The 26,522-nt window shown below is 46.8% G+C and overlaps 1 protein-coding gene and 1 pseudogene across 4 annotated transcripts; both read left to right on the top strand.

Annotated features, from left to right (window-relative positions):
* Window positions 1-1,395: 1,395 nt before the first annotated feature.
* Window positions 1,396-25,408, top strand: B3GNT3 (UDP-GlcNAc:betaGal beta-1,3-N-acetylglucosaminyltransferase 3). Of its 4 annotated transcripts, none has more exons than XM_066635791.1 (3): window positions 1,582-1,667; window positions 20,147-20,252; window positions 22,340-25,408. In XM_066635791.1, exon 3 carries the CDS (start codon window positions 22,346-22,348, stop codon window positions 23,483-23,485), a length of 1,140 nt encoding a protein of 379 aa, XP_066491888.1. In that variant the 5' UTR covers window positions 1,582-1,667; window positions 20,147-20,252; window positions 22,340-22,345; the 3' UTR covers window positions 23,486-25,408. The 4 variants fall into 4 exon arrangements, with proteins under 4 accessions (XP_066491886.1, XP_066491888.1, XP_066491887.1 ...); XM_066635790.1 differs by lacking the exon at window positions 1,582-1,667 and adding an exon at window positions 8,378-8,520; XM_066635789.1 differs by lacking the exon at window positions 20,147-20,252 and having other exon boundaries at window positions 1,396-1,667.
* Window positions 2,584-2,700, top strand: LOC136659504 (5S ribosomal RNA; annotated as a pseudogene).
* Window positions 25,409-26,522: the final 1,114 nt, after the last annotated feature.

Here is a 26,522-nt window from a genome sequence, read left to right as displayed (position 1 = left end):
TCACTATTCCCCTCCCAGCTTTGTGTCATCTGCACATTTGAAAAGTATCCCCTCTACCCCATTAAACAGATAATATATAAAAAAACATTGAATAGGACAAAGCCCTGTGGCACTCCCCTCAGTCTTTCCTCCAGGTTGACAGAGCTATTTAATAGCACTCACTGGGAACCTTTATTCAGTCAGCTTTGAATCTACCTAACGGTAGTACCATCTAGCCCAGAGGTGTCAACATAAGGCCTGGGGGCTGTATGCGACCCACAGAGGCTCTTTATCGGGCTTTCAGGCCCTCCCAGCACCACCATCAGTTGCTGATGTGTCACTACTAAAAGGGTGGCCAGTGTGATAATTGAGCTCTCTCATATCTTGAAAACATGGTCAAGATTTGCATATTTTCTGTTCTGTTTGCAGCTGTTCTGTTTTCTGTTCTGTTTGCAGCTAATGAATTCCTACGTGAGCAAAAAGTGCTCATTTCTGGTCAAGAACAGCTTAATGACATCACTTTCTGCTTAATGACATCACTTCCAACCCTTAGCAGGTATCATGGATGCTATTTGGCCTGTGTGTGAAATGAGCTTGATACCCCTGATATAGCCCACATTCTATTCACAAGGTGGGGGGGGGGGGCTGTTTTCTCCTGAATGAAAGGAGAGCATTTGGAGAAAAAAAAGGATCATCATGGCAAACTTCAAACTTCTCCAGCACTGACGTGGCAATCCTTGGCAATGACACTGGAGAAGAAAGCTAAGCCCAGGCCAGGGGAAATGGCAGCCTCTCAAAGTTTTAGTTTCAGCCAACCTTGTTGCTGGGTCACCCTGTTGAATTATTATCCTTCATTGGGATAAACAGGTTCTAGAAGGGCAGGAAGGGTCAGTAATGGAGACAAATGCCCTGAAAGGCATGAGATCCAAGCACAAATTTCTGAGGACCCGCACCCCTGTTGCAGAAACTCAGTGATGCATCATGCGGTAGAAACTGTCCTGGAACCCACTAGCCAGTTATTCAGCATTCTTGATTCTTTTCAGTACCCAAATACACAGTCTGACCTTTAGAAAAATTGTCTATCAACCTGAGGAAGTGACGCACTTTTAATCAAGCTTGGGTTGGTTTTGGCATCTTTCCTCAGAAACAACTGTGGTTTAGGCAGCACTCCTTTAATCCTGCGCAAGGCAAGTCTGGTCTAAGGGAAGTCGATTTAGCCATGATGTTTGCTTTTCATACGTGGCCTAGGAAAGATACTTCCTCAGGAATGGAACAAAATGACTGGGCAATTGGACCTTCTTATCAGAAAATTCAACCAGTATTCAAAGCTGACATGCATATGTTTACGATGCTAGAAAAACAGTGGTGGGAATTGTGACACATTTTTTTCCCCCCTGAACTGGCCAAACAGGAAATACCTGACGGGTGTATGTTTCTTGCGCTACACAGGCTGCTAAACCCAAGAGTGTCGGCTTCCAAGGTAATTACTACTTTTGTCCAGCTGACCCTGAATACAGTTAGCATAGTTTCAGGAAACTGCATTAAACACCCACTGCTTAAAAATACGGTGATGAGGAATGACCCCACTGTCCAAACTGGAAACTAGCAAAATGGAATTTGAAGAAGGTGGATGCAAAACTCTGCATTTAGGAGTAAACAACAAATGCCTTCAAGTGCATCATTACCAGGTGAGTGATACTTGGCTTGGTGGGAGTCAATGTGGTTAGACTGCAACATGAGCCGGCAGTATGATGCAGCTGCCAAAAAGGCGAATGCCATTTCAGGTGACAGTAATGGAACCACAGGTTCCAAGTCATTCGAAATGCTAGACACCAGAAGTGTAACAGATTTCTGATTTTTTTTTTTTTTTTAAATTTTGGAATACCTTCCTATACATAATGAGATCTTGGGAATGGGACCCAAGTCTAAACACAAAATTCATTCATAATGTGGGCCACATAATGTTGTGGCATGTTGTGGGCATGCTTGCACGGGGGAATCTGGGATTGCGTGGGAAAAGAGATCACAGCTGAAGAGGGCTAAGAGGACCTCTCTTTCCCTTTGAGGAATGCTGAATAAATTGTGCAGCTGTACTTTGACTTCAGCCCATCACATGAGATCAGATGTGGAATTTGACCTTTGTGATGTCACGTTGGTGGTAAAAAATTTTGGATTTGGGGTGCTCAACCTGTAATATGGTTAAAATAAAACTTGGCTATTGAGGAGGGCAGAGAGAATCATTCTGGAAGGGGGTATGCAGGGAAATTGGCTGTATGGAGAGGGAGACAAAGAATGGGGAACAGGGTTGTGTGTAGCAAACCATATAGCATTCTCGAAATAAGGGGGGGAAGAATGCTTAAGGGCACAGTCCTAACCAGGTCTACTCAGAAGTATGTCCTGTTTTGTTCAATGGGGCTTACTCTCAGGAAAGTGTGGTTAGGACTGCAGCCTAAATGGAGAACTAGAAACAGGAGAAAAGGCTTCTTAGAGGGGAATGCTCAGTTTTAAAATGCAGATGTAGCAGCTCCGATGGATGTCGGCAACACTCCGACGCTGAACCAATTTCACAGAGAGGGTCGCCCCCTAAAATGAGCTAGCTTCCTGGACAGCAACTGTTACCCTGCACATGCCCAATCTCATCTGATCTTGGAAGCTAAGCAGGGTCAGGCCTGGTTAGTACTTGGATGGGAGACCGCCTGGGAATACTGGGTGCTGTAGGCTTATACCATAGTCTTTCGAGACTGAAGGTTGCCAACCTGAACTGTGGTTGTAAGAGAGGAGAATCACACATGTAACCAGGGTATAACAGGAAGAAAATTACCAAAGGAGTGGTAATAGAGGAAGGGGAAAGAAGGAAACTGAAGAAAAGCTACGGCTATTGACACCTTCTCCCAGAGTCTGCAGCATCACCCACTCACCTGATGCATAGGAAGAAAAAGCTGGTTTAATAGGACATCCTGACCACCACCACCACTACATTTGTTCTCACTTTTTGAACAATATTTGGATTTTGTTGGAAAGAATCATAAATTTCCAATATTGTCCACAAAAGTGGGAAAGGATATTCAGATTTAAGACACCTTTTGTCGACCCAACCCTCCTGCTAGATTCTCTGTTATCTTTTTCAAATTTAGACTTTGGAGTTGAGACTGTGGTCTAGGACTTGCATAACGGATACTTTGCCAGACGGGTTTGTATATGTATGCCAAGTGTATGTTTATGGTGCTCCACGCACCCCAAAAATCCCGGTCACTGGATCAGAATGACCCATCTTGGTTGGATCCAACAGAGCTGCTCATGTTTTTGTGTCCTGGCTACGAAAAGATGAGACCAAGAATGGCAGTGCCTGCCTGCACCACAAGCTTTGCTGTGCCCTTCAAAGGACAGTGGTTGGCACCACGCTTGGCTCTCATTGACTCTTACATTGGTACATGCAGAGCAGATTTGGATTGCTGGAGACTCATTTTTCTCCCTGCCCTAGGATTCCTTGTAAGCTGTGATGCAGATTTGTAGTAGCTGAGATGTGTTTCTGATGACGTTGTGCATTTGCTGGATCCTGGTGTCCATGAAAACACAGGTCATGGTTCAGGATGTGGACTCACCTCCCTGCATTACAATCTCTGCGCATGAACTGGAGGTTGTCCATGACTTTGTGTACCTTGGCTCAACGATCTCCGACACTCATTCTCTCGATACTGAGCTAAACAAGCGCATCGGTAAAGCAGCTACCACGATTTCCAGACTCACAAAGAGAGTCTGGTCCAACAAGAAGCTGACGGAACATACCAAGATCCAGGTCTACAGAGCTTGCGTCCTGAGTACACTTCTGTACTGCAGCGAGTCATGGACTCTCTGCTCACAACAGGAGAGGAAACTGAACGCTTTCCACATGCGCTGCCTCCGGCGCATTCTCGGCATCACCTGGCAGGACAAAGTTCCTAACAACACAGTCCTGGAACGTGCTGGAATTCCTAGCATGTATGCACTTCTGAAACAGAGACGCCTGCGTTGGCTCGGTCATGTCATGAGAATGGATGATGGCTGGATCCCAAAGGATCTCCTCTATGGAGAACTCATGCAAGGAAAGCGCCCTACAGGTAGACCACAGCTGCGATACAAGGACATCTGCAAGAGGGATCTGAAGGCCTTAGGGACGGACCTCAACAAGTGGGAAACCCTGGCCTCTGAGCGGCCCGCTTGGAGGCAGGCTGTGCAGCATGGCCTTTCCCAGTTTGAAGAGACACTTTGCCAACAGTCTGAGGCAAAGAGGCAAAGAAGGAAGGCCCATAGCCAGGGAGACAGACCAGGGACAGACTGCACTTGCTCCCGGTGTGGAAGGGATTGTCACTCCCGGATTGGCCTTTTCAGCCACATTAGATGCTGTGCCAGGACCACCTTTCAGAGCACGATACCATAGTCTTTCGAGACTGAAGGTTGCCAATACATTGGTGTCCATGAGTGAGAAGCTTGCCTGTCCTCAGAAAACAGCAGGTCCTTATGAATAGTTACACACACAGGTCACAACTCAAGTTCTTCTGGCTGCAACCAGAAAAATCTGAGTTCTGACCTGTGTGTAACTATGCATAAAAGCCTGCAATTTTTGCAAACTATTTTGGTTCTAAGAAGCAAAGACCCATCCAGGCCACCAAAGCTTAACCTTCTAGGACTTCTGGTAAAACTGAACATCCTCCCTGCCCTTGCCACCTTCTGAGAGTGCCCACACACTATTGAGCATCTGTCAGAGAAGGTACCAGGAGAAGACAGTCTGACCACCGGAAGTGGTGTCTAGTAGTTAGTGCTTACACACTCCTTCCTGCCCTTTGCTTTACTGGGTCAGCAGCTGAATGGGGAGGGTAGCTTTATGCACCGTCTCAGTATCAAGAAACCAGGCAGAGGGGAGCCGTGTTGGAAAAACCCCTCCCAGGACAGCACAGAATGTCAAAAAAACTTAAAGTTTTTATCTTTCAGAGTTTAAGGTAGCCCTGATTGATACGTTGAGTGTGCACTTTATTTGTGGTCTGTTTCTTGTGTCTTGTTGGTGGGCTTATTGCGGCCATGTATTTATTTATTTATTACGTATGCCAATAAAGGTTCTCGGAATTCAAATTCGAATTGCATTGCAAGCATGATAGTGCTTCTCTCCATGCTGTTGGGGTAATCTAAGCTCTGAAAACAGACTCTCCTAATACCAGGTTATTCATCTTGACCGTCAGTCAAAGGTTGAACAAAAGATGAATTGGGATGACAGGTTTCTAAATCTGACCCTATTGATCCAGTGTGACCTCTCCTTGCTCACAGGCTCAAGAAACCAGCTTCACTGCATTCTGAGCTGGAGAATGTGCTGGGTTAAGTTACGGCTGCTCCTCTTTCACCTGAGGAGATTATCTGTTTGTGTGATGGAAAGAATACAGCCATTTTACAATTCTTTAATGGAACGCAGATCTTTGATTGGAGGAAGAATGTTAATCCAGCAACATTTCAGAGACTTTCCCCCACCCTGCTTCAAAGCACACCCTACTTAAAGAGTTCCTTCACTGCAACCATTTTTATTTACTCTGCCGTATTTTATTTACTCCACCCTGCACTGATATGTGTGTCTTCTAAAAATCCCAGAAATTTTTAATTGCAGAATGATTATGCTTATTCATTTAAAATGTATTTGATCTAAACTCATGCATTCTAAGTGGTTAATGTTGACTCAATCAAGTGGCAGCCCTAATTTAGACCCCTTACTTCCTTAACACACCAGTTTGTGCCATTACTTTGCAGCAAGGGACTTGGGCTGCATGTCCTCTGAGTCTTACTACGGTAGGTGCTCCTTTGCCAGTGTTTTGTGTGTGCAAGGACTGGGTTCAGAGCTGGGCCATTTGCTTAGTCATGATTACACCAGATTAACAGCCCAATCCTATGCTTCCCCCAACCAATGATGCAGCAATGCTAATGTGGCTATCTGCATCCTGCTTGGGGGGGGGCAGTTGTGGAGGTCTCCTCTGGGTAAGGGAGCAATCATTCCCTTACCTGGGGGTAAACCTCTGCAGTATCAGGGAGGGGTCTTATTCAAATCTGTGCTAGCAAATTTTCTGGCACAGGTCTGTGTGAGAGAAAAGTTAAAAACTTTCCTCAGGGTTCTTTTCCAGCTAAGTGAAGACTCATCAGGCTAGTCTGCATTTGTTTCAGGTACTTCTTATTTTATTAAAACAGCTGTTTTTTTTCACCAGTTACTCAACATTTCTGACCCACCTACGCAGGAGCAAGCCCCATTGACCATGATAGGACTTACCTCTGAGCAGACACAGACACAGAACTGTGCTTGGAGCCAGGGATGGAGAGAACAGGCACCCAGAACATAGAGAATTCAAATTTTTTATACTTCATTCACACCCAATTCCTTTTGCATATGCATCATTACAAAAGATTTGGCTTCATGCCAGATAGGGTAAGATTTTACATTTGGACCAATCAGAACCTAAAACAATACACTGCTTCTCTTCATAGATATACATATTCAACCAATAACTTATGCATATTCAAGAACACAGCGTCTTCTTACAGATCATGGCATCCTTTTTTCCTGAGAATTCACTGCTGCATTCTAGAGAAAGGGGCACCTATTCCTGAGCTTGCACAGATTTCTTATCTCTTTTGCTCAGGATATCCTTTGGAATGGGGGAAGACAAGATTTTCCGTTTCTCACGGGAATACTTTTTCCCATTCTACCCAACTAAATCAATAGCCTATGATAGTACAATTGCTCACACAATGCAACTCAATAATCAACCAAATAAAATGATTAAAAATGAGTTACGACAGGATCACCAACAAATTGTGACTGCATTTCTTCAACATCTTTGTGGTCCCACGCCATGGGATCAGTTCTGGGATGGGGGCTAGGATTTGGTGGCTGCCCCCCACATCTTACCTGTTTTGGTAGGTCCTCTGGGATCCTCTGACATTCGTGGGAAGGCTGCAGCCTTCCCATCAGTATACTTGCAGCGCACTGGCTACTGGCTAGAGCTCCTTTTACGACTGCCTTACTGCAGCCATTGCCAGCAGAATATGCATTCTGCAGGCAGCTGGGCCCAATAAGATTGGGCCCATAATCCTAAAATAATCCATAAGAAGGATGAAGTTTAAGCATTAAGAAGACCTTCCACACTTCTTAAGAGTGACTTGGGGTTCTCCATGAAACGCTGAAGGTTTTGGCGATATTTTTTCGATCACATGACACAACTCTTTGGCGCAACACGTATGATTGGTTTTAATTAGTTGCCTCTCAGCACTGCCTCTTCTCTAAAAGTGGGGCTATGGACAGGCAGAATCGAGTGGACAGTTCTTAAGATATCTTGGTCCCAAACTGTTATATTGAACTTTATGGGGTAAAAAAGGCATTTTGTATTGTGCCTAGAAACTAACTAGAAGCCAACAAATAGGAAATGCTTTGCCGGGTCAGACCAAATTGTGGCATCTGGTCTAGCATCTTCCCACAGTGGTCTCCCAGTGGCTTGTGCTTGAAGGCAATAACTCTTGTTTGTGCCCCAGCAATTGATATGTAGGTATAGACTGTCTCTAAAAGCAGAGGCTTCATTTGGGTATTGTGGCTGGTAGATCTCCCCTTCCATGAAGTTTTCTTACCATAGTACAGTATTTTTTTTGGTCTGTTCTGATCTCCTACCAATCATTTTAACTAAGTGTTGCCAAGCTCTGGTACTAAGAGTTATGCTCTCTATCTTCTCCCTCCATATAACGCACAGTTTCCCATAAGCCTTTATCACATTCTCCCTGACTTACCTCCCCACCCCCAACTAAGGGGAAAGTCCCAAATGTATTCATCTTCCTATTTAGGGGTGCTCCTCCAACTGCCTCATCACTAGGGTTGTCCTTTCTGCAGCATTCTTCTCAAAGATCTTTGAATAATGCTCAGACTGACAAGTCCTGGTTAACGTATTTCAGCTCAAAGGCAGGCCTGACCACAATGCTTTGTAGTCATTGAACCAGTGCATGGCATGGCTTCCTCTGCTTCTCACGCCTGCCCTCTGGATTTCCCCCAGTGCCTGCTTTCTATCTGTGGGTGGTTGATCTGTTGTCGGCCCACATTTTGTCACTTGCTACCTTCCTTCCCTTCTGAGTCATTGTGCAGGGATTGTGGCCACTCAGTCTGCTGCTGGAGAGCTCCTATTTATGTCACATCCTGTGCACAAAAAGGACTGTTTTCAAACTGCTATCTGGGCAACCTGTAGAGTTGACGTTGCCCTTGATGTTTTTGGCTGCAGCAGATTTAACTTCCTTCCTTGCAGTTCCTCCCCTGAATAACAAGAGATTGCTGCCTTCTTTTGGAGAAGGTTTGCTCCTTCAGATGGGAGGCAGTTACCAGGGCTTCCTGTCTGGGGACTGCTTTAATTGGAGGCTGCTGTGACTTCAGGGAAACAAAATCAACATACTCACCCCTCCAGCACTGATGCTGTTGTATGCTCTGCTGTACCACTGTGGCTGTTGCCACAACACAGAAGCTTGGCTGAAGGCAGAAGTTCCAGGCTACAGCAGGTCAGATTAACTGCTTTTTGCCTTGTCCGTAGCCATCTTTCCACGCTACCTGTTTCTGGTGTGTGAACTCTGGAATGCTTTTGGCACAATTATTATCAGAAAGTGATGTGAACACGTTTGGGTGTGCTCATAGGCATCCCTCTTGGTTTAAGGACATGCCTGATCTCTCTGGTCTCTTGTTTTCCTTTCTGCTGTAGCTTTACTGTCTTATTGTAATCCCCCTGGCCACTCTTAAAAATGTAAAGGCAGGATATAAATCCTTTTATAAATAAAAACAGCAAATTTATGTTAGAATGATCTGACCTGCAGAATGAGACTCTTTCCCTGACGTTCACAATCTCCTCTAATGCAGTTTGTAGATGACCAGTTAGATGACCAGGAGTTGGCATCTACTGTTACCCTGCACATGCCCGATCTTGTCTGATCTCTCGGAAGCTAAGCAGGGTCAGGCCTGGTTAGTACTTGGATGGGAGACCACCTGGGAATACCAGGTGCTGTAGGCTTATACCAGAGGTTGGCAACCTGCGGCTCTAGAACTGCATGCGGCTCCTCCAGGTGAAAGTGGCAAATGGGGTAACAGGAGGCACCTGTGTTGGGAGGGCAGGCTGCTTCCCTCCGCCCCCTGAGCTCACTGCCCTCCTCTCCCTTCACCCCCACCTGCTCTGCATTGGTTTCCCTTTTCAATTTTGCCCGCTCTGCAGGCTTAAGCTCCCTGTTTTTCCCTTCCCCAACTCTCCAGCAGGACGCCCTCCTCCTCCTCAGCCATTGCGAGCCCTTGCAGCCCCCGCCTCTCCCTGAGCAGGTCCCCACTCAGTGCAAGGAGAGGCTTTTCCTCCACAGCTGAGGAGACATCCTGTGTGTCTACTCAGTAGTAAGCCCCATTACAGCAGATGAAGCTTACTCCCAGGAAAGGGTTCCTGGGATGGCAGCCTTGGAGCCTGCTCAGGTCTGTTCGAGAGCAAGCCCCACTGTAGTCAGTGGGGCTTCCTCCCAGGAAGGTGTGGAGGGCTGTAGCCTCAGCCCCCTCCTATGCAGGCCTACTCACAAGTAGTCAGTGAGGCTTCCTCCCAGGAAAGTGTGGAGAGGACTGCAACCTGAGAGCTCCAACCAACTTGTCTGCTCAGAAGTCCCATTGTAGTCAATGGGGCTTACTCCCAGGATAGTGTGAAGAGGGTTGCAGCCTGAGGGAGGGCAGGCAGGCAGGCAGGCAGGCAGGGCAGAAGCTGGCCTGAGGCTGCCCCCCACCTTTCCCCCCCAGCTCTGGCTTCTTCTCTTCCCCACCTCTGGAGTCTGTGTCCTTTTTTCCTTCCAGCAGGGTGCCTCTGGAAGGTGGGGGGAGTTCTTTAGTATCCATGTAAGATAAGCAGATGTCATAACCACCAGGTGGAAGATCTGGTGAGGAGATAGATGTGGTGTCAGCAGTGGCTCCTTTAAGGGTAAGGCCTGGGCACCCAGCAGAGTGTGCTGCACAGCTGCAGCCACTTGAAGGCAATAGGGCCCTCAGGGATATAAGGAGCACCTGAGGCAGGAAGGGGGGTGTGGGTTGGAGAAGGAGTGCAGGTTGGAGAGGAGACTGACTTGCCTTATTGACTTGGATACTCTGACTGACTTTGGAATCTGACCTTGGACTGTGACTTGGCTTATTGACTTTGGACTCTGCCCTGGATACTCTGACTTTGTGAATGAATGAATAAACATTTATTAGGCATAGATAGAGAAATCATAAAAGCAAACATAATTAGTCCTAATCCCATTTATCAAAAACGGAGTTAAGATACTAAATTACTAATAAAACATTTACAGTTCAACATAAAATATCAACATTTTTGACAAATTACATTAAGAAGGCTTGGAAAACTGACTTTGTGACTAATGGACTGCTGGAGACACTGGAGTTTGGTGTGTGGCTGCTGTGCACAAGACCTGCTGAGGACCCAGGGGCTGCTGTAGTGGTGGGAGGCTGCTGGCAGGAGAGAGGACCTCTGCAGGTTGATCAGGCGAGCTACCCTGGAGGTAGGGTCCAGCAGGACTGCAGGGCAGAACCAGGGTCATTTGTTGGGGGAAAGAAGGGGAGCTAATTTGCTTAAAGTGGGCATAATTCTCCAGGCAGAGCTTGGCCTTAGAATCTGGCAAAACACCATAGAGGACCAGGCGTCTGAAAACACAGGACAAGAATATATGACAAAACTAACTAAAAGCTACAAGAGGGGGCTACATTATAAAAATGGGACCTATAAGAGCATAAAGGTAAAAAAAAACACCTATATATGCAGTGTTATCTTCATTGTAGATGTCAAAAGGGTTTTGTGGCTCCTGAGGTTTTTTTTCCTCCAGAAAACAGGTCCAAATGGCTCTTTGAGTGTTTAAGGTTGCTGACCCCTGGCTTATGCCATAGTCTTTCAAGACTGAAGGTTGCCAACCAGATGACCAGCAAGGCTGAATTTTATCAGTATTTATATTACACAAACTTACTCTTGCAGGGGAGGGGATTAAAGTCACTTAACACTACTTTTGGAAACATGTTTCTGAAAAACAATATAGAAGTTCTATCTTAAATTGCTCTGCAAGATGAGATTTCCTACTTGCTCTTTCCTCTATTTTTGTGTCATCCTTAGCTTTCTCTAATCATGGTAATTTTTTGTGCTCTGTAAACAATGGGAAAAAATAATTACATTTTTTAAAATGTGAGAATGTAGCTCAGTTTGGATGAGTGGTTGTATTCTCAAACAGAAAGAGCTGGAAGTCTGCAATTCAAATCTTCCTCTCGGGGAGCTGAAGGAATGCACATAAATTGCCAGACAAGTCTCATCTCCTCTTTAGATAAGGGTAACAGGCTTACTGGACAGTGGGAATGCTGTGGATATAATTTATCTTGAGTTCAGTAAAGCATTTGACTGGACATCTTGCTGAACATCTGAACCAGCAAGGTGGTAAAATATAGGCTAGACTAGAGCAGTGCTGCCCAAACGTTTTAGCACAATGACTCGATTTTTAAAACAATATATTGTGACCCATAGAGCACACACCATCACTCTGGTTGATTCACCCTCATTCCTGGAATTCAATGCCATCTGCCTCCCTCACTGGAGTTCTTCAGGCAGAGATGCAACAGGCAGCTGCTGGAGATGCTCTAAGACAGCGGTTCCCAAATTGTGGGTTGGCAGACACCAGTGGGTCCTAATCTGATTTTTGGTGGGTTCTGAAACTGATAAGCTGATAGCTGACAAGGAAAATGTATTGAGCCCTATGGAAAGTGAAACTGAGTCGCACATGCACATTTACTTATGAGTAGGCAAATGTGCCTCAATTCACTTTGAAGGGCAGGCCAAGGAGAACATAAGGCTACCAGAGTGGTCCCAATCCAATGACCGTGGAGCTCAACAAACACTCCAGAAGGTGGGGTAATAAAGACAAGGGCTTGAGCTGTTGGTAAAGTGAAACTTTTTTTTTTTGGTCTCCTAAAGCTAGGTGGGTCCTGATAGAGTGGGGTCCTGAAGTGCTTAAGAAGTGGGTCCTGGTGCTTAAAAGTTTGCAAACCACTGCTCTAGAAGGATCTCCTGCTACAGATAGGGTGTTGGAATAGATGAACTTTTGGGCCCCTTCCAACTTTATAATTCTGTGAGTGACTATAAAATATGCAGGTGCAGAAGGCCCAACCCTAAAACCATCAATTAAAAACTTGATGAAATAAAAATGTTAGATGTCCTGCTCCTTAAATCTCTCATACTGGGAATAAGGCTAGGCCAGGCTAGGCCTCATAGGGGCACTTCAGGATGTCCCCAGTAGTCCCACCTACCCATTCCCCTGGGCACTGCAATCTTCTGAGATTTTGTGAAATCCAAGAGGGTAGCACCCAAATCTCACAAGATTTGAGCGCCACCATCTTGGATCTCACAAAGTCTCACCAGGTTTGTGTGCTGCCGTCTTGGATCTTGTGAGCTTTTGTGAGATCCAAGATGGTGGCACCTGACTGAACTGGGAAGAAGAGGCTGCAGGACCCAGGTAAGTTTGGGAACCACTAGGCTAGGAATATACCACTTTCATATCTGCATGAGAAGCATGATACATTCCTTAGCACACTAGCCAAACCTTTATGTTCCATGGCTGCAGTATGGCCTAATACAAGAATTCTCAGAGCATCATTTAAAGCATCCTCCCCTAGGTTTGTACTATATCAACCTAGGACCAAGTCCCCAGCACGGGCCAGAATGGTGGTGTCGGTATGACTCTGAAATTTACAAAGTACCATTTTTATTTCCATATTTCTTCTGCTTTCAGATAAAATAGTTGTCTTGCAATCCAATTTGTCAAATCCTGCCGACTACGCCAATTTGTCCTGTTATGCAAAATATCCCGTCTCCCTTCTACTGCCCACTTTTTTGGCTAATTAACAACCCCTCTTATCTCTAGAAACAGCTGTGGTGTGCAAAGAAACGAACACAACTCCTCATCAGTTTGAGCAATTAACCAGAATTTATTGCTACAAAAATAGACGCTCTATGCACTTCCTCTTGTCCAGAAGCTTTCCCTCCCCAAAACTCCATTTAACTTAGTGGGTAAAGGTCTGAAGCCTCCAGTCCAAGCCTCCAGAGCACAGTTCAGTCTTCCCAGTATCAGTCCAATGCAGCAGAGTTCCTCCTCCAGCAGGGTCCTGGCAGTCCTCTCCTGTTCAAGTCTACCAGCAGAGTCCTGGCAGTCCCCTGGTCTTGTAGGTCTGGCCCATCCCATATCTCTGGGTGGGTCCTGTAGGTCTGGGGTGTCCCATAGGTCTGGGTCAGAATAACTCTTGCTCCTGCTGAAGCTGCCTTTTATCTTCTATGTCCTATTATCCAAATGCAGCTCAGCTGTGAGCTACCCATTAGCTCATTCAAAGTCCCATCAAGGTCAAATGAAGCTCAGGTGTCCATCCAGGTCTCCATTTGCTTGATTGATTACAGCTGTGGAGCCAGCCCTGCCCTTCCCAGAGCTGTCAACCAGCTGTCAAAACATGGGAATAGCTGTCAACACCACATCACCCACCTTGTGATCTTCTGATCTTCCATTACAATAGTGCTTATGGATTTGGAAGAGGCTCCCAGAATATGTCTAGTCTAAATGACAATTGAGTAGCTGCTTTTTATGCTATCAATTGCTGCCCAGTAGAGTATTGTGCAATTCTTATTCCTAATAAAATTAAAAGTCTTAGGGCGCAATCCAAAGGTGCCCATGGGCCAACACAAGTCCCTTGCGCCGGCCCAGGAGGGTTACAAAAGTGCCGTAAGATACGTTTGCACTTCCTCAGGAGGAAGCTGGACCAGCGCACCAAGAAGTGCCAGCCTGCGGAGGCCAACGCAAGCCTCTGCGCTGGCTTCCTCCTCATGAGTTGCATTGACCCAGGCGGTCCAATGCAAGGAAAAAAGGTAGACGGGGAGAGGCAGGGAGGAGGTGGGAGGGAGGCGTTCCTGGGCGGGGGGTGCCCCAGGGGCAGGCGGGTGGGGAGTGGAAGGCTTCAAGCCACTCTGCTGTCCTTGGACTTATACGCTCCAGCAGTCCTTACCCAGAGGTAAGAGGAAATGTTTCCCCTTCCCTCTGGCTGAGCTGCTTATGGCCACAATCCCACGCTGGATACAACGCAAGCCTCTTGGCTTGCCTGTTCCAGTGCAGGATAGAATTGGGCCCTTAGATGAGCACATGCATGTTCTCTCACTCTCACACTTGCCAACAATGTGTCTTTGTGCTACTGAACAGGAAGGAAATGCTGGGGTGTTCTTTCTTAACTGGTCTAATTTTGTGGTGTTGGTTTTGTGAAGAATTTGCCTTAACGAGTTTTAACTTTGCCCTTCTCTCTCACCACTCTAGTTAAGTATGTCTTTAGTTTCTGCAAACATTTATGTATTCTTCCGCTCTCTCCGTGAAAGGCAGGGTGAGGCTCACAAAGGCAACTCAAACAGAAAAGCGGGTGAAACTGTGATGCAGTTTCCCCTAGAAGGTCTGGCATGTGAGAATCATAGCAATACTCATGACTTCTACGTCACCAACTACCGTTTCCAAAATTAAAAGCTTTCCCCCTTCCCCCAGGCCAGGGCAGCAGGGCTGTCACTTAGTAGCAAGCCAGGGTAGAAGGAGGGGGAAGAACTGCCCTCGCCTGCCTGCTCAGCACCTAGTAAGCTGCTAGATTGGGGGGGGGGGGGAATGCAAGCAGTTGCTCACAGAGCCTGGAATCTAAACTGAGTCTAGGCCTGGTGCACCCACTAGCCCTGCCAAGACTTCTGAGCACCCTGCCTGGCTCAGTGGCAGCATGCACAGAGCACGACTGCTTTCTCCTCCTGCGCTCACGGAATTGCAAAGAAGGTGGCACAGACAATCTATACCAGGGGTGCTCACACTTTTTTGGCTCGAGAGCTACTTTGAAACCCAGCAAGGCCCAGAGATCTACCAGGGGGGAAGGAAGCGTCTGACAGACACCCCCTTTAATGTATGGAGCCCCTGCTGGAGTCTAGTCAGTTTCGTTAGTTTTGTTGCTGCATGCCTGAAGAGCAGCTAAAGTGTCAGTTTCAGTGTCAGTTTAGTGTCAGCTAAATATGTCAGTTTCATCTAGTCACTAGACGAAACTGACATATTAACAGTTTGGAGAGACAGGGCTTCGCAATCTACTCATTTTGCCTCGCAATCTACCGGTAGATCGCGATCCACCTATTGAGCACCCCTGATCTATACTACAGGCAGCCCCTCATATCTGCGGTTCTGTTATCTGTGGACTGGTTTCACTTATCCATGGATTGTGGGGGGCACACCTCCCCCACATCCATTAATGTCACTTAGGTGCATACAGCTACTATGAGCATGTAAGCTTATAGCGCAAGGTGCAGGCAGGCGGCAGGCAGCCTGCATGCTTGAAGAGACTAGACAGAACATTAACGGGAAGCAGTTAACTTCCTGCTTGCATTCTATATAGTCTTTTCAACCATTCAGGTCACCTGCAGCCTGGCTGCATGTCACGCTATAAGCATGCATGCTTATAGCAACCTGTAAAAGTAAGAAGCATTTTTGCAGTGGCGAGTATCTAAACAATGTTCATGGCCACAGGGGGGGGCTATGAGGGGCCGCAGCCCCTCAATTTTTGTATCCTTGGGAGGGGGGCTAGAATGACTCTGCTGTTGATATGGGAGGATGCCTGTATCAATGTTTTGTCAATAACACAAATCTGGAAGTTCTGGGCAGAAAAGGGAGTTCTGTCCCATTTTGTTTTGGTGGGTTACCCTGCACATGCCTGATTTCGTCTGATCTCGCAAGCTAAGCAGGGTCAGGCCTGGTTAGTACTTGGATGGGAGACCACGTGGGAATACCGGGTGCTGTAGGCTTATACCATAGTCTTTCGAGACTGAAGGTTGCCAACCATTTGTCAGGCACTGCAACATAAGAGCTGTGAGCTGCTCCTCAAGGAAACTTGTGATGTCCTGTTGCTAGAATTTGGCAGCTACAAATAAACACAGGTAATCCCTCTGCAACTAGAAAAATAATATCTGCAATTGTAAAAGGTGTTTCTTTGTAGCAGCCTTTTTTTAGCTTGCAGTGTGCTCAGAGGAACAAGGAAGCACTAGGCTGCTGTCACTTACGCATCAGGGTTTCCCTCCCCCTGCCATGGGTCATCAACAACACCGGGCCTGGCAATGCTGCTCAGTGGAATACCACTGCTGCTCAGCTAAGATCAAAATAGTTAATTGGCTTCAAATCGTATTTTTCTTGTCAGGATGGATTAAATAGTGTAGGGTTGCCTCACATTCTCAGTTTGCTCTGTCAACTCTGTCCGAAATGATGATCATTTGTTTACCTAGTACTTTACAACATTATGTTGTTATGTTACGTTATGTTACAATGTCACATTATGAAAGGTCCCTGCCCCAAGGAGATCACACCCTAAAGTCCCGTCAAAGGCTCCATACAATTGATGGATGAATTCCCACTGCGTACAGCTAAAGGTCAGTAGTGAGTGACAAAATTCAGAGGCGGTGCCCTGTTTGTTTTTGTCACAAAAATGTCAAAAGGGTCTCACGGCACCTTTAAAGGCTAACCAGTTGATTGTGGCAGAAGCTTTCTTGGGCAGGACTCCACCTGGTCAATTACTCTGCTAGATTAACCAGAAACAGTTTCTGCCACAATAAATTGGTTAACTTTTAAAGTACTGCAAGGAGCCTCTACGATTTTGTTGCAACAGAGTAACAGGGCAGCTCCAAGTGAACATCTGCTTATCATCTTCTGTAGAAATGTAACGAGCTGGACACCATACATTTCATGGCCTTTCTGATTCACTGTTGGAATCCCCCCCCCCCACATGTCCCTTGTCTTTATCTTTTTGCTACCTGGGGATAACACTTCCCACTTCTAATGAAGTGGGCCTCACAGCCCAATCCTATGCATGTCTACTCAGAAGTAAGTCCCATTAGAGTCAATGGGGCTTACTCCCAGGAAAGCGTGGATAGGATTGGGCTGTCAGTCCACAAAGCTTCTGCCACAATCAATCCCAAACTGTGGGTCTTCTTGACCCATTTGTGAGTTGCGACTCAATGTGCGGTGGGTCACAACATGATGCTCCCTATAGTGCGGTAATGCCTTATTGGGAACCCTCAAAGGTCGCATTCGTGGCGTGCTGGCCCCAACCCTCTCCACTGGCCTCTGCAGGCCCCAGAGTGCCCTGCGGAAACAATCAGAAGCTACTTCCAGTTTGCTTCAGTGACTTTTGGTTTGCTTCCACAAGGCATTCTGGGGCCTGGGGAGGCCAACAGAGTGGGTTGTGGGCCCAGCATGATCTGGAAGTGGCCTCCAGATGCACCCAGTAAGGTTGTGAGCTAAAACATTTGGGAACCACTGATCTAGTAGTCTTTAAGGCAGTGCTTCTCACAATTTTAGCACTGGGACCCACTTTTTTAGAATGAGAATCTGTCAGAACCCACCGGAAGTGATGTCATAACTGGAAGTGACATCATCAAGCAGGAAAAATTTTTGTGATCCTATCCACACTTGCCCAGGAGTAAGTATCATTGTCCTACTGACTAAGCCAGGGGTCGGCAACCTTAAACACTCAAAGAGCCATTTGGACCAGTTTTCCGGAGGAAAAAAAACCTCGGGAGCCACAAAACCCTTTTGACATCTACAATGAAGATAACACTGCATATATGGTTTGTATTTTTTTACCTTTATGCTCTTATAGGTCCCATTTTTATAATGTAGCCCCCTCTTGTAGCTTTTAGTTAGTTTTGTCATACATTCTTGTCCTGTGTTTTCAGACGCCTGGTCCTCTATGGTGTTTTGCCTGCTTCCAAGGCCATTCTCTGCCTGGAGAATTAGGCCCACTTTAAGCAAAGTAGCTCCCCTTCTTTCCCCCAACAAATGACCCTGGTTCTGCCCTGCACTCCTGCTGGACCCCACCTCCAGGGTAGCTCACCTGTTCAACCTGCAGAGGTCCTCTCTCCTGCTAGCAGCCTCCCACCACTACAGCAGACCCTTGGTCCTCAGCAGGTCTTGGGCACAGCAGCCACACACCAAATTCCAGTGTCTCTAGCAGTCCCTTAGTCACAAAGTCAGTCAGAGTATCCAGGGCAGAGTCCAAAGTCAATAAGCCAAGTCACAGTCCAAGATCAGATTCCAAAGTCAGTCAAATCAGTCAGAGTATCAAAGTCAATAAGCCCAGTCAGTCTCCTCTCCAACCTGCACTCCTTCTCCAACCTGCACCCCTTTTCCTGCCTCAGGTGCTCCTTATATCCCTGAGGGCCCTATAGCCTTCATGTGGCTGCAGCTGTGCAGCACACTCTGCTGGATGCCCAGGCCTTACCCTTAAAGGGGCCACTGCTGACACCACATCTACCTCCTCACCAGATCTTCCAGGATTCCAATACATATGGTGGTTATGACATCTGCTTATCTTACATGGATACTAAAGAACTCCCCCCACCTTCCAGAGGCACCCTGCTGGAAGGAAAAAAGGACACAGACTCCAGAGGTGGGGAAGAGAAGAAGCCAGAGCTGGGGAGGGGGGCAGCCACAGGCCAGCTTCTGCCCTGCCTGCCTGCCCTCCCTCGCTCAGGCTGCAACCCTCTCCACACTATCCTGGGAGTAAGCCCCATTGACTACAATGGGACTTCTGAGCAGACAATTTGGTTGGAGCTCTCAGGTTGCAGTCCTCTCCACACCTTCCTGGGAGGAAGCCCCACTGACTACAGAGGGGCTTACTTGTGAGTAGACCTGCATAGGAAGAGGCTGAGGCTACAGCCCTCCACACCTTCCTGGGAGGAAGCCCCACTGACTACAGCTTACTTGTGAGTAGACCTGCACAGGAGGGGGCTGAGGCTACAGCCCTCCACACCTTCCTGGGAGGGAGCCCCACTGACTATAGCTTACTTGTGAGTAGACCTGCACAGGAGGGGGCTGAGGCTACAGCCCTCCACACCTTCCTGGGAGTAGCCCAGGGACTACATCGGGGCTTGCTCTCGAACAGGCCTGCACAGGCTCCCACTCACCCGTCCTTGCGCTTGGCCTTGAGCAGGCTCCAAGTCTGCCTTCCCAGGCACCCTTTCCTGGGAGTAAGCTTCATCCACTGTAATGGGGCTTATAACTGAGTAGACACACATAGAAGCAGGCTCCAAGGCTGCCATCCCAGGCACCCTTTCCTGGGAGTAAGCTTCATCTGTTGTAATGGGGCTTACTACTGAGTAGACACACAGGATGTCTCCTCAGCTGTGGAGGAAAAGCCTCTCCTTACACTGAGTGGGGACCTGCTCAGGGAAAGGCGGGCTGCAAGGGCTTGCAATGGCTGAGGAGGAGGGCATCCTGCTGGAGAGTCGGGGAAGGGAAAAACAGGGAGCTTAAGCCTGCAGAGTGGGCAAAATTGAAAAGGGAAACCAATGTGGGGCAGGTGGGGGTGAAGGGAGAGGAGGGCAGTGAGCTCAGGGGGTGGAGGGAAGCAGCCTGCCCTCCCAACACAGGTGCCTCCTGTTACCCCCTTTGCCACTTTCACCTGGAGGAGCTGCAGCAGACAGCTGAAAGAGCCGCAGGTTGCCGACCCCTGGATTAAGCATATACATAGTAGCCTGTTAAAAGTACTGATTTGTAATATTTCCCCAAATGCAGTTACATACCATGGCAGCATCCAAGTCTAATATATTCAAAATAAAATATTGAAATGAATAGGGACCCACCTGAAATTGGCTCACAACCCACGTAGTGGATCCCGACCCACAGTTTGAGAAACACTGCTTTAAGATATAGCAACCCTGTTGTTGTTTGCATGGCCGCTATGGAATCTGCCATTATGTTGTTAGCCCTATATTTTCTTCTTGCAAGTTTTATTTCTCACAATAAAATTCTAGTTCCACACATGTCATGAATCAGACTTGATGGGCTGGGTGCTGATTAAATGACAATCACGATTCCAGTTGTAGATCTCCATCTATATACATGATACTTACAGAGAAACGGGAAGGTGTGTGCTTGCCCCAAAGAGCTTATGATCTAAAATTTGATTGGTGGGGGAGCATATGGCAGAGAGGAAAACAGGCAGTAAGGGCAAGCTGGGAGAAAATCTGGATTCATTCCAGGTACTTTGGTTCTATGGAGTCATTCCTTCTGTGCATTTCTTTTTTTGGCCTGAAAGGAGCTCTTCTACCCTACATTGACGTAAAGGAAGAAGGAAGGCACCTAACCTCAAGAATCAGAACAATAGAACGAATTGTGTCAGGCTTAGAGGGAGCAGAGCAAAGGTAATTGCTTTTATCAGGGAATATGTTTAATCTTGAAGATTTTGTCATTTTGCCCTATTATGTTACCAAAAGGGCTGATTTGTTTATTATACTGCCCTTATTGGAAGATTAGGTTTGCAGGCTGGATAACAAGACGGCGTAATGCAGAGAAGTTGCCTTTTTGCTTAAAGAGGAGACTGTGAGAAAGATAACTTGTAATAAAAGATTATAGTTTTATTACAAAAGCACAAAGGTAAACATAATGCACATGGAAAAATGATAAGTATATGTTTCTTGGTCCTAGTACTTGAATCTAGTGTACCTAGCTTTTATGGTGGTTGCATGTAAAGAGTATTTGGTGCATCCGAGGAAATTAGAAAAGGGAAAGGTTGTAGGGAAGGATTTTAGGGGTCCCTGATCTGCCAAACCCAGTTGCTAACTAAAGATGGGGAGAGAAGGGGAGAAAAAGGGGGGGGGAGAAGGGAAAGAGTTTCAGGCGCAAGATAGTTACCTGTCCTGTAGAGCAGTGGGGGGGGGGGGGAGAGTCCTGTGTAGAGGACCCTCCGACACAACACAGATGTGTTGGTCCTTGGAGGGAGAGCCAGAGAAAGAGAGCATGTGAGAGGAAGCCCTCTCTTAAAAAAGGGGTTTTCAGACAGAGCTGAGCTGGATGGTAGCTTGCTTACTGCCACCCAGCAGGGAAAACATTGAAAAGATCAGGATGTCCCTTATCAGCAAAATTCAGTGGGGTCAAATGGCTGGCTTCCTAGCTGGGGGAACTTAAACAATACCAACACAAGAAGGCAGTTCAAGTTTGCATACAGGACTCAAACAGTGATTGGATTAGGAGACACTTTAGGAGTTCTTAAGCAGTGATTGAGTTAAAACAATACAATGAATAGGAGACACTTAAACAATGATTTACGACTTCCTCCCATAATGTGTGACCACCGGGAGGTGGAGGTTGTGTAAGCTTGTGACTTGACCTGATTGTGGCCTGTGTGCTGAGGTTTAACCTGCATGATATTTTAGTCCACAGTACATAGCCAGATAGAGAGAAAATCACAACTAAAAGGAAAAAGGGGATTTTCACGTAACAATTAAAGGAGAGATTCTTTGGACTGCCTCTTTGCAGTTTGTTCTTCTGCTCTGTGCAGTGGGCTGAATCTCTGCCTGACATCCAGCAAGGTCACCTTCATGGACTCTTTCTATGTGGCTGTAATAAGCTTTTATTGATAATGGATCCTTCCTCATTCCCATTCAGGCAGAATAATTGGATTGTCCATATTTGGGAGGTTAAAAAGCAGTAAGCCTTATTAAGAGTCTTCTTTGCTTCTGTTTTTAGGATGGAGGCATTTGACAATAAATAGTGGTAAGCAGAGTGTTGCACTTGCATTGAGAGACTTGGATTCAAATTCTTTCATGGCCAGCACACTAGACTAGAAGGACAGTGACAGGCTTTCCATCTAATCCACATCACAGAGGACCTTTTTGCAACAGTAACAACAACAAAAAATGATTTTAAAAAATAGTGTATAGCTGTGTTCCTCAAACTGTGGGTCAGGACCCACTAGGTGGGTCGCGAGTCAATTTCAGGTGGGTCTCCATTCATTTCTATATTTTATTTTTAATACATTAGACTTGATGCTACGATGGTATGTGACTGTATTTGGGGAAATGTGACAGACCTGTACTTTTAACAAGCTATTACGACTATTTTTTTAAGAATGATAGTCAATGGGACTTACTCCTGGGTAAGTGTGGGTAGGATTGTAGCCTAAGATAGTTAAAAAAATTTTCCTGCTTGGTAATATCACTTCTGGTCATCACTTCAGGTGGGTCCTGACAGATTTTCATTCTAAAAAGTGGGTCCCCATGCTAAATGTGTGAGAACCACTGGTATATAGTAGGAGTCTTGAGATAAGGGGACAAACAAACAATGGGGGAGGCAGTCCCAGGTTAGTCTGGGTATATAGTCTGAATATCTTGGCCACAAGTGAATCTTCTGCATGGATCTTATGCTGTGGTTGGTTGTCTTGGGGTTTTGCAACTTGAGGGCAGCTGTGTGCTATTAATTCACTCAGATCTTCCCTTTTCTTCACTTTCAGGCTAAAATGCCACGTCGCTGGTGGTACAAGGTGGAAGTTGCAATATTGATTTTACTGGGATTCACAGGCCTCCTCTTCCTTCTCCAAACGAATGAGAATAGTACCTTCTTGAAAGAGGTGAGAGAAGTCTCCAGCCCGCTGCCACCAATCATCACGGAAGCCCCCAAACCTATTGTTGAGTGCCGCGAGAATGTGTCGGTTGCCAACATCTCAGGCTTTGCCCAGCTGCCCGATCACATTAAGGATTTCTTGCGGTATAAACATTGTAAAGAATTCCCTTTGCTTCTGGATGTGTTGGAGAAGTGTGGCAGCCAGGAGACTTCCCATGAGGTCTTCTTGCTTTTGGCCATCAAGTCGTCTCCTGGGAATTATGAACGGCGTGAAATCATCCGTAAGACTTGGGGGCAGGAACGGACCTATGCGGGTGTACATATCAGGAGGGTCTTCCTCTCTGGAGTGGTGGCCAGTCCGCGGGAGGCTAAGAAGCTTAACAGACTCCTGAAATTAGAGACTGAGGAGCACAGGGACATCCTCCAATGGGACTTCCATGACAGCTTCTTTAACCTGACACTCAAGCAGGTCCTCTTCCATGCTTGGATGGAGGCCCGGTGCCCTGGTGTCCGCTTCATCTTTAATGGAGATGATGACGTTTTTGCAAACACAGACAATATTGTCCACTACTTGTTGAGTGTTCCGGGAGCAGGTGATGAGCACCTTTTTGTGGGGCAGCTGATTGCCAATGTGGGCCCCATACGAGAAAAATGGAGCAAGTACTATGTGCCAGAGCAAGTGACCACCTCGCAGTCCTACCCACCTTACTGTGGTGGGGGTGGTCTTCTAATGTCTGGCTACACATCCCACACCATCTACAAGAAATCCCTGAGTATTGAACTCTTCCCCATTGACGATGTGTACCTGGGGATGTGCCTCCAGAAAGCGGGGCTTGCTCCTTCCTCCCACATGGGTATCCGTACGGTGGGTGTGAGGGTGCCCTCCTCCAAACTGGAGTCATTTGACCCATGTTATTACAAGGAGCTTCTGCTCGTCCATCGGTTTGTGCCTTACGAGATGCTGGTGATGTGGAATGCCATCCACCAGCCGGACTTGGTCTGTGGGAAGAGGATAGAGGTCTACCAAAATCTCTGAAGCATCTTGGGATGAGCAGGAAGGAGGAGAAGTGAAGTCTAAAACGGATGGGAAGAGCAGACTATGTACTTCCTGTTGCTCCCAGTGGCTTCTGTCTTGCAGCCAGGAACTGTTAGCCTGCTGCTGTGAATTCTCTTCCCCAAAGGAAGAAGGTCTTAGAATATCAGAGCCCCAAGAAAGTGATATTGCAGCTGATGGCAGGGGCGTTTCTCAGGATATTATTTATATTATTATCAGCCTGGTCAAAAAATTTTTTATCAGGCCTGGTAATATCTCAGGAATGCTGACCCAGCAGTCCCAGACTTTTGGATAAACTTACAGGATCAGGGACATGCGAGCAAGTCTTGCCACCCTTCTGAGACCACTTCCCTATAGTGCTTCCTTCTGAGTAAAGGTGACCACTTGGTTTCAGGGGAACTGCAGTTCTCAGTTTCTCCTTTAGGTCTGGACTAGAAGGGAGTGGGGAGTTCTTGATTCTTCATTCTGTCTGCTGTGATTCAGGATACACTAAGGTTTTTTGTTTGTTTGTTTGTTTACACTGACTTGGATCTCTGTGATGACCCAGAATGCTGCATTGGGACATGGGTGTTGTGGGTCTTAGACACCAGTTTTTAAAGCTGCTCATAAGACCTGAAAACAAACCTTCAGGTGCTGTCTGTGGAATCTGGCAGGGGCCAGAATGGAGGCTTGTGCTGGTCCAGGCCCTTCCCCAGACTTTACATTTTTTTACTTTATGACAGGGGAGACAATAGACTCTCCGTGCTTGAACAAGAGTGGTGGCTGCTTTCATTGCCATTTCAATGGATTTTCCATTCCAAATCTAAGAAACCAGCGCATGAGAGCTTTGGAACCAAAATCTTTGTTTAAAGTTCCAGGGCTAATAATGCTAACCCCTAATAAAAAGAAACCATTGCTTTTAATTCCGTCAATTGCTGTATTGCAGAATAATTGTTTGATTGTTTTCATCTGAAAGCATGGTGTGCTGTTGCGTGATTCCTCTTGCCTGTTTCCATTGGCAGGGTACTACTCTTGCCCCGGAACCTTCATGTGCTGTGAGAATGTTCAGGGATCAGCTTCCCAGGCTTGGTGTGTGGGATATATGAGGCAAAAGCCCTCAGCGTGACCTCAAACGACAATTTATCCTAATTTGGAAAAATGAAGTGGCGGTGAAACGAAGTGTGTTGCTTGTTAGGCATACAACAGGTACGGAGGGAGGGGCATGAGGATATCGGGGATGTGCAGTGTGGGGGCAGCAGATGAGGCAGAACTGCCCCACTGAGTCCTCTGAAAAGGGCCACTGTGTCAGTGCTCACAACACGCACCCTGAACAGTGGCTGGATCACGTGCATTGTAAGTGCTTGAGCACTCACAGCAGTGGTGGCAGTGATACTTCTCAGAGGACTCTGGTTGGGCAGTTCTGCCTCCCTTGCCACCCCCAGGTTGCGTGTCCCTGGAGGATATGCGTGGGTTGCGCTGAGCGCAGAGGAGCTATAAAAAGGAAGCCCACACTTATTTCCTCAGATTTTCTTACTTGGGGCTTAATGGCCCCAAGAAGTGCCTTAAGGTAGCACTGAGAGATTTTCACGATGAGGTCACAAAACATTTGCGACAGACATGGCCTGGCACATGGTGGGCACAATGTTATGGCGTCTTGTCCTTGGCCTTCCTAGGCATGGGCCCTTGGCACTGCCCACTAGGCAGCAGCTCCCACTGAGGACCTCTGAGGTAATGAAGTTGGGCTGAGCACAAGGAGTTCCTTCCTCAGTCCATGATGGAGGCAGGCCTTCCTTACCCCTAGCAGTTGACAAACGCTGTGTCCTTCCATGTCAAAGAGAACACAAGAGCGACCCTCAGCAAAGACTTCCACAGGGGTAGCAGCTTTAGGACCCAATCCTATCCAACTTTCCAGTCTGATGCCACTGTGCCAACAGCAGTGTGAGTTGCATTCTACAGTGGGGGGGGGGGGAGAGTCATGGAAGCTTCCTCAAGGTAAGGGAATGTTTGTTGCATTCCAGGGCTGCATTGCAGCTGCATTGGCAATGGAAAGTTGGATAGGATTGGGCCCTAAGGCTGCTGCAACAGAAACAACAGAATCTTGTGGCAGCTTAAAGATGGGTAGTCCAATCCCACCTCCCTCCCCCTGTGCCAAATCGGCTGTGCCAATGGGGTGTGTGCTACATCCTGTAGGGGAGTTTCAGGCCCTGGAGGTCTCCTCCATGTAAAGAAACATTTGTTCCCTTGCCCAAGGATAAGCCCTTACAGCCCTCTTGGGCTGTAACAGTGAGGAACAGTGACAGCTACTTTGCTGGCACAAGTCCACGTGGACCTGGGAAAGTGGATCTAGACCATGAAGGACATTGGCCACCCCCTCCCTGGCCTTGATACGCCTGCCTGCCTGGATAGGATTTGGCCTTAACCAATTTATTTTATCTTAAGCTTTTGTTGTCTTCTACTGTTAATGAAGAAGTGGAATTTTTTTGGAGTAGACATATTTATATGAAATATGTATATCTTGCCTCTCCTCTGCTGCAAGGTTCAGCATCTCCAGATAGAGCTGGGAGAGACCCCATGCCTGGAACCTTGACCTCCTTCAATGTGTGCACATTTTATATTTACCTGTTTTCTGTATGTATGAAAGCACTTTGTTGGCATCCTTCAGTCTCGGAAGACTATGGTGTCACGCTCTGAATGGTGGTTCTGGAACAGAGTGTCCTCTCCAGTGCGCAAAGCCTGGGTAAAGTAGGTATGGACGATAGGCTGTTACCCATGCAGCAAATCCCCCCTCTCCACGTCGCTGAAATGGTCCAATGGAAAGGCATACCCCACTGGGTAGATGGGGCTCGTCAGCCTGGGAAAGCACTTTAAATACTTACAATGCCCATATATGTCTTCCACCTAATAATGATGTGGTGCAGATTACTGACTCTTAATATTTATGAGTCATTCATTGGTTTACAAAGCCATTGATATGTTCGCCTCTCCCTGCTTTAAAATTGCTGCAGTAATTACTGTGTAAATACAGAAGGAAAAACAAAAG

Source organism: Tiliqua scincoides, chromosome 8 (assembly GCF_035046505.1).
Source record: "Tiliqua scincoides isolate rTilSci1 chromosome 8, rTilSci1.hap2, whole genome shotgun sequence".
NCBI lineage: Eukaryota > Metazoa > Chordata > Lepidosauria > Squamata > Scincidae > Tiliqua > Tiliqua scincoides.
Note: the sequence above shows the minus strand (reverse complement) of the source record. Positions and strands in the feature narration are given on the sequence as shown.